The sequence below is a fragment of the Sander vitreus genome, chromosome 9 (assembly GCF_031162955.1).
Source record: "Sander vitreus isolate 19-12246 chromosome 9, sanVit1, whole genome shotgun sequence".
In the NCBI taxonomy this organism is placed as follows: Eukaryota; Metazoa; Chordata; class Actinopteri; order Perciformes; family Percidae; genus Sander; species Sander vitreus.
Window position 1 is genome coordinate 18,403,253 of NC_135863.1, and position 8,249 is coordinate 18,411,501.

General features: G+C 40.0%; 1 protein-coding gene across 1 annotated transcript; it reads left to right on the plus strand.

Moving 5' to 3' along the window:
* Window positions 1–607: 607 nt before the first annotated feature.
* Window positions 608–5,400, plus strand: LOC144523481 (C2 calcium-dependent domain-containing protein 4C). The gene is made up of 2 exons (XM_078259052.1): window positions 608–740; window positions 1,681–5,400. The coding sequence occupies exon 2, from the start codon at window positions 1,737–1,739 to the stop codon at window positions 2,979–2,981; it is 1,245 nt and encodes a 414-aa protein (XP_078115178.1). The 5' UTR covers window positions 608–740; window positions 1,681–1,736; the 3' UTR covers window positions 2,982–5,400.
* Window positions 5,401–8,249: the final 2,849 nt, after the last annotated feature.

Below are 8,249 nucleotides of genomic sequence, written 5' to 3' on the forward strand. Positions count from 1 at the left end.
CACAGGTGCATGTGCTACGCAGCATTGTCTGCTCAGCTGAATGTGCTTTTTCAGGTCAAACTGTCTTATTATAGGCTACATAATGATTTCCTGGCACACAGAAGCTCTGTGCTATAGTGGGGGAAAATAAAATCCAAAACAAAACTGTCTCTTGATGAGGATTGAGCTGAAAAAACACAAAGTGTCACGTCTCTTCTTCACTTTAATGGTGTTCATGTCTTTGGGAGAAAGTTTGATTGTAAAGAGAGAGAGAGTGTCATGTTAGGCTGAATGATTGAGATGCAACAGAGTGAAATCAATTAAAAGAATTCTTTTTTTAATCCTTGGGGAAAGAAAACAAGATGAGTAAGGCAGAATGGCAGTGATCTCCTTATTATATGATATCGTTATTATATTAAGTAGGCTACAGTTGCAGCACAAATATTCCAATAAAACATCATGATATGGAGCAGTGACTTAAAAATGTTAAACCCAACTGAAAGATGCATCCGCCTCTGATATGTATCCAGTGTGTTTTCCATTTGGTTTGGCTGGGAAACACGGAAGCGCACAGTTTGATCTTATTGGTCAGCTGCAGCCCTGCCGTTTATAAAACGCACACAGGACAACAGGAGCTCCGGAGCTGAGACCGTGAGGGCGCAGAGCAGCGCCGCGGAGCGCACAGGCTTTACCCGGGGAGAAAACACCTGTTACTGACGGAGCAAGTGGACAAAGACGTGTGTGTCTCTTTCTGTAGTGCGGTGAGTATATTATTTATACTTTTCTGCAGACAGGAGTAGTGTGTTACCCCCAGACTACACGAAGACAACGGATTTGAGAGGTTTTGGAAAACGGACTGGTGCGCAAATGGAGGAAGCATCGCACCTGTTGAATTGAATATCCGCTTGTAACTTTTATTGAATATTTTTCTTCAACTTTTGTACTTTTAACTATTACGTTTTTAGTTTTAGCTAATTGGATTAATTAATCCTAGAAACATTATTATTATTTAAATTCGCAAAATAGACTATACATTTTTTTTTCTCTCTCTTTCTTTTCTCCACCTGCCTTAGGCTATATGTTTAAAGTAAAAGCCAGAATAAGATCTGTTTTTTGTTTGTTTAAAGAATAAAATGCAAACGATAAGGGGGCATACATATTTAATGTCAATACAACGCTGATAAATGATAAAATAAAGAATGCGACTTTAAATTTGGTTCTTTAAAATAATTTAAGAAAAATAGTACCCTTTGTTGTCAATCTATTCCTAGACTGACTCTGTATTTACACCACCAATCAATGAAGCCTCTCTGCTGTCTTAACACAATTATGCCTGTTTCATTCTTTGTAAATACTGTATATTGTATATTTATCTGTTCAAAGACTTCACCTTGCTGCCTGTCGATAATATGTGTTGGCTGTTAATTCCCTTGCCCTAAAATGCAATAAGCCAAGGAAATGAACTGCAGTTCAAGAGAGAGCTTTTCTCAAATAACTACAGCATCTGTAGTCAATAGCTCCAAAAGTTTAGTATGCTGTAGTGCAATATTTCCTTTTTTTTTAAATTAGTTTTAATCGTTTAGATGCTTAAGGCTTTATCTGCATCATCAGAGCTACACCACCATTTATGGTGTTATTTTTATCTCTCTGCTCCCTGTAGAGTAACCATCCTCTGATCATTGTGTGTGTTATTAATTGCAGACAAACCTGACTGCACCTGCTCCACACGCCCACACATCCCACTGTCTTGTGGGACCATGTGGGTTCTTGATAAGATCCGTGGGTCGGTGGAGACCGGCGTGCTGCGTCAGGGGGAGAACGGAGACAATAAAAGCGTTGCCTACAGCAACGTTCTCACCCCCGACAAGATCCCAGACTTTTTCATTCCTCCAAAGCTGGTCAGTGGCCCCCCAGAACCTGACATTCACAATGTAAAGCCCAAAGAAGGACTCCAACCCTCAACTTCAGAGCAAATTATCAGCAGTGGGAAGAAGATCAGCAGCCCAAGGAGTCCACGCCTGGTATCCAAGATAGCAGGAGACACCAAAAACTTGCTCAGAGCAGCAAACCGTCACATTATACAGATAGAGAGTGCCGATGATGTTGGAGACACCAATGCAGACCCTGGGTCGCAGACAGCAATGTCCCTGCCTTATGTACCCAAGACTCAAACACCTTATGGCTTTGCAACCCTGAAGGAAAGCCCCCACACTCGCCGTAAAGAGTCACTTTTCCACTGCGAGCATACCAGTCCTATCACCTCCCCAAACCCCCAGAGGAAGACCCAGGGGAGAAGCAGCGAAGGAGGAAACCACCTGAACCCAGGTGACTTCAACACTTCTCACATGAATCCGTATCGCTACTTCAGCGGAGGGGAAAGTGACACCTGCTCCTCAGCTGAGTCTTCTCCCTTCAGCTCTCCCCTGCTCTCCCGCTCTGCCTCCCTGCTCAAGATCTTCACCCATGAGACGCAGGCCAAAGTCGGGAAAGTCAAGCGGACGTTCGCTCGCCACAGCTCCCTCTCCACCGACGAGTGCAGCTCTGCCGAGCCCAGCCCCAACATCCAGCGACGGCTCCACGTCCCCTCATTGCACGGTGCCGGAGCGTCAGACCACGGGCTCCATCGGGAGCACACCATCAACCTGCACAAAGGCGGGACGGTGAGGATCAGCGCCAATTACGACTCCAGCACCTCCCGTCTGCTCATCCGGGTCCTAGTGGCGGAGAGTCTTTACGACAATCACTTTGACATCAAGAGCATTAACTGCTGCGTGTCCGTCTACCTGAACCCGGGCAAGCTGCAGAAGCAAAGGAGCAACATCATCAAGAACAGTCGCAACCCGGTCTTTAACGAAGACTTCTTCTTTGACTCGATAAGTTTGGTTCAGGTGAAGAACCTGTTAGTGAAGTTCAAGGTGGTCAACAAAGGCACCAGCCTCAAGAGGGACACCCTGCTGGGAGAGCGAGAGGTGCCTCTACCCAAGCTGCTCTCAGGGGTTTAAAGCCACAAGTTCTGGAGGTCAAAGGAGGCAAAAAACAAGGAATGAAACTTAAATTAGATGCTTGCACTGGTTTCTATTCAAACTGCTCTTTTTATTCCAATAGATGAAAACGGTGAACATTACAATGAAGGTGGAGGTAGTGAAATATTTTCCTAGAAGGAAAGTGAGGCTTTGTTTTTCTTTTCTTTGTTGAGATCTAAAAATGTTGAAAATGAACATGTTGATGTAGCATACGTGAACGGATGAAGGATTTATGGTGGTCAAGGCTTGCCTCGTTCCTTTTGCCAATAATGAAAGCTCATTAAACCAAGCCAGGCTCGACAGCAACAGATGAATTCAACAGATGAAAGGTTTTTTTTCTGGACAGCCAACTTCCTCAGCCCGGTCAAGTTCAAAGGTTTGACGACACCTGTGCATCAGCCTGTCTCGGTATCCTTGCCTGGACTGTGTTCGCCATGTCTGGCATGGTTTTATTATTGTAATGTGGCATAAATCCACAGCAGCACAGGATGTGATTCTACATTACCTACACCATGTGTTCCGCACAAAGATGCTTTTGAAAATCAGTGCTTTGAAGTGGCAATACATTTGAATGTGCAAATGACCCTTTGATCCCAGTTGCCATGGCCCACTCCTACAGGGGACGGTGAGGGACAAACAGAGCAGCCACAATAGCCACATTTACATGCACATCAAAAATGCAAAGTCCTATGAATGCCATTATCCGATTATGTCAGTCTAATTATATTCTTAATAACAGAAAATAGAACTGCAGTAACATATGTGCTGCCAAAATCTCTACGTTTTGTCTGTAATTTAGTACAATTGAACGTTAAAGTAAAAGGTGTCCTGTGGAGGTTTCTAGTAAACAAAAAATAATAATAATTGTACTAAATGTACTTAATTGCTGTTTGGTTCAAATCTCTTCAGCCTTTTAAAGGACGTGTGTGGACGTTTCATCTGCAGTGTGTCAGGCATGCCCCCATCCAGTGTGGGCACCTTGATTAAATCCTGTGCAACTAGGCAACAAGCTCTCGCCACATCTTCACTCTGCATTCAGACCGGTTGGCGATACCTCTGTGTTATTCTGCACAGATTCTCAATTCCAAGATCAACCAAGACAATTGTTTTTAGTCGGTCACACAGCTTCAGTCAAACATGTAAAATCTGTCTTACTAACATTTGTTTTGATGTTGCAACCTAAAGAATATCATTTAACAGATTTCACTGTTTTTTGGTTCATTTTGATAGCAGTGGGACAAGAAACAAGGTGATTAAAAGTCACACTTTTACTGTGTAATCAAATTAAACACATCCGTCATGTAAACAGAATTTAATAGTCCTCAATTTATGCAACCAGGCTGCTGCCTTAGTCACAGTATTGGTAGTGGACAAATACATGCATGTAAATGTATTAACTGTCTCATATAAGAAGAACAGAGCACTGGTGTGATCCAGATGCATGGCATGACTATGTCACTGAGCTACTGGTGTTTGCATGACATGCTCAAAGTTTTTAGAAAACCCTAAAGCCTTACTGAGTGTGTGTGTGTGTGTGTGTGTGTGTTTGTGTATGAGATAGAGATAAAGAGAGAGAAAGAGAAAGAGTGTGTGTTTTGATTAGCATGACATTTTGTCCAAAGTAGTTGATTTTCTATGTAAGAATTACAGTAGTATTTTGTTAAAATGCTTTTGAATGGGTTGAAACGTGTGATGGATTTGTACTGTATATAACTACATGTTTACTAGTTTCTACAATTGTCAGCAAAATGCCAATTATGCACCAATGAGTGAGCAGTGCTGATGAGAGGCATTGTAATTATGTCTGTTTTAACTTTAATGAAGCCCAGGGGGAAGAGGTGAAAATGTCAAAAACTAAATAAGGAAAAGAATATTGTGTTTTGACATGAACAGCAGCTCTTGCCTCGGAGGAGAGCGACTACAGACATAGAAGAAGTCCGAGACATCAGAGTGATGCTAATTACTGAGGTGTCTTACACACTGCCCCACGTTACTTCTGAAAGGATTATTATCACCTGGTGTTTGTAGTTCACTTGTAGCACTGTTCTTGATGTGCTCTATATCCGTTCTATACAGTGACACTGCTGGTTGGCTTTGTTATGGTGTGAAAGTCAGTAAACTGTTGTAATCCCTGTTGCAAACATACAGTGCCTGCTCGTAGAGTTATTGTATTTTCTACTCAAGCTTCCTAAATTGTACTGAACCCTGTTGTTACCAAACCCTTTCTGAGGTTTCTTCAAGCATGATTAACATACTTCAGTAGTGTCAGTAATGACTTTCAGTGGATTCATATTGTGCAGTGGTGGGTCGCCTTGTGCTCTGATTCTAGATGAGGATTTGCTGCCGACACAAATGTTTAAAATAGTACATCTGAAATATAGGCGATGTGTTCTGCAAACTGTGTCCTATTTTTTTGAATAACTAATTGCTTTGACCGTTTTCATGTGGCTTATCATTTAATAGAAATGCAGGAAGAAAAAAACAATAAACAATTATACTACTTCAGGCCAGGACTTGGGCCACGTGTCTGAATAGAACAACCTAATAGCATATCTGAAGACTTGTAATATAATTAATATAACGGTTACACTTTTGAGCTTTAAAAACATTTTTTCTTTGACTTTCTTTCTTTTGCCTAAAGATTACAAATCTTTGACAAGCAACCAATTTTGGACTCCTGTCTCTGAATGGTTTCAGAAAAGGCAGAAACCAAAGATGAAAATGTAGGCTTTACATTTCACATTTAACAACACAGCACCACAAAGTTGCATCACTTTTTGCTGTCATGAACAGGAGACTTATTGAATTGGTTTGTGCACTTTGTATTGCTTTTGTGGTGGATTGTGAGCTCAGCTGGAGGTTTCTCTCTAACAGAAATATATTGAACATTAAGAGGTGATAAGTCCTGATAAGACCCCTTAAATGTGTTTTTGAGGTAGTCACAAAACATTTTTTATTTTTGTAAAATGTAAACACTCTTCCCCGTTTAACTAGTAGCTTTGCTAGCCAGCGAATGGCCTCAAAATTGTTGGATAGATTAAAAATGGGAAGATAACTTTGATTTTTATGGGGAAAAAATAGGTGTTGTCAGTGGAAACTATGTAGTTGCTACCTAATTCATATAAAGGGGTAATTCTCTGTTTTTATTTCTACTTCCATTAGTCTAAGTAGGTTTAGTCTCCTGCTACCATTAGCATGTTAGCCTGTTATGTTAGCATTCATTTTAAAGTGTAGCTGAAACTGAAGGAAATTTTATTTGGTTGTTTTTCATGGAATAGGTAAAACTCCCTTTTTTGCCGAGAGTTAGATGAGAAGATAGATATCACTCTCATATCTGTAAGCTACGTAAATACTGAGCTAGAGCCAGGAGGCGATTAGAATTAGCTTAGCGTAAAGATGGGAGACAGCGTGAAACAGCTAGCTTGGCTGACTCAGAAGTTAGTGAAAACAATACGCCTACCAGCACCTCTAAAGCTGATTAATTAACGTGTTATATTGCAATTGTTTAATTTATTCACAAAACGAAATGCAACAATGATAAATTGTGGTTTTATGGGGAGTTAGGCCTATGTGCTGTAACTAATAGCAACCAGTGCCGTGACTTAGCAAACTATTCTTTTAAAGATGACATACAGAAGTCTTAGACAAGCGGAAATATTGACCTGTTGGTGGCACTAAATAAAATGTCAGCTGACCTTCAAAAGCAATCAGGATTCTCCCTTTGAGGATCATGAATATGTGTACCAAATGTTATGGCAATTCATTCAATAAATATTTCACCCTGGACTAAAGTGTTGAACCAACAAACAGACAGCACCATACCCAGAATCACGCTGATTGTGTGGTTAAAAACAAGGTTGGTTATTTTGGTTGACTTTTGTTTGATCCACAGAGGAGAACTTTTTATTCAGCCTGCTGGTGGAAATCAGTCATTGTATCCCTGCACTCAATAGCTGTTTAATTAAACAAAGGGCGGAGAGGGTTGACTGATGACATTTAAAATGAGAATTGAGTAAAGTGTGTGTGTGTGTGTGTGTGTGTGTGTGTGTGTGTGTGTATGTGTGTGTGTGTGTGTGTGTGTGAGAGAGAGAGACAGAGATTGAAAGTGGTGGTCAGCTTTGTTAAATATACTGTACATATGCTGAAGCATCCCTCAAGTCTTCCTGTCTTGACAGGTTCTCTCTGAAAAATGAAACTGAAAAGTGCCCATCCATTACTTGACAATGAAATCTTTAATTTATTTCCGATGGAAGCTGGTTTCCATGTGCAGTTGCTGTTCTTGTTGTGTGTCTGGCCAGTGCAGATAGAAACTTTTTTACTGTAATGCTACCACCACTACTGTGTTAATGGATGTGAAATACTTTAATTAAAGGAAAAGTTCCACAGCATCTCTGCTCATGTCGTTATTGATTTACAGTTACATCAGTGCACTTACCTAGATGAGGTGATGATATTTGTGTCATTTAAGTACAGTAGAAAGTAGAAAGAAACTTTTTTGCTTTTAAAGCTTTTATAGCGTTTTGTACAGTAGCATAAACAGGAAAAAAGCATTATTACTAACATGCAATACCAGTTAAAACAATATGTGATAGCAATTGATAAAAACAAATTAAAACAGGGAAAAAGAAAACAATATTAAGACAAAAACAAATATGGGCTATCTTACTGGTAACATCAGAGGATGCAAATTAAGTGGTTTTATTGCACCTGCTAAAAGACACATTTAAATAATTTTCACCCAGAGATTTAATACCACAGCTCTAAAGGAAACTTTTTTTAATGGGTAGTATCACTGGCAATTTTGTTTTCTTTCTGCTAGACTGAATAAAAATGTCTAGAGGTGCTGACTTTTGTCGACCTATAATGTTATTGGTCATCTTTATCAGCTTATTCAATTAGGTTTCCAAACCAAGACCAAAGACTAAAACAGACTCAATAAATGATCTATAAGATAGTGTCATAAATTTCTAAAATTGTTAAAGACATTAAGAATAACAGATTGCATCTGTATGAATTAGTTGATAAGCTCACGTCAATAATCGTTCCATGGTACTTTTACCTTGCTTTAAGGTGTAAAGGTGCAAAAATGTAAAGTGCAGGTTGGCTTCTTAGTGTTTTAACTGAGGCAACTATACGGACATTTACCATGAATAAGAGATGAAGATGTGCTTGTGACTGAGAGAATGAAAACAACCCTATGCTCGTCCATGTTCAGACTTTGAGTCAATTTCCAACATTTTCTGTCAG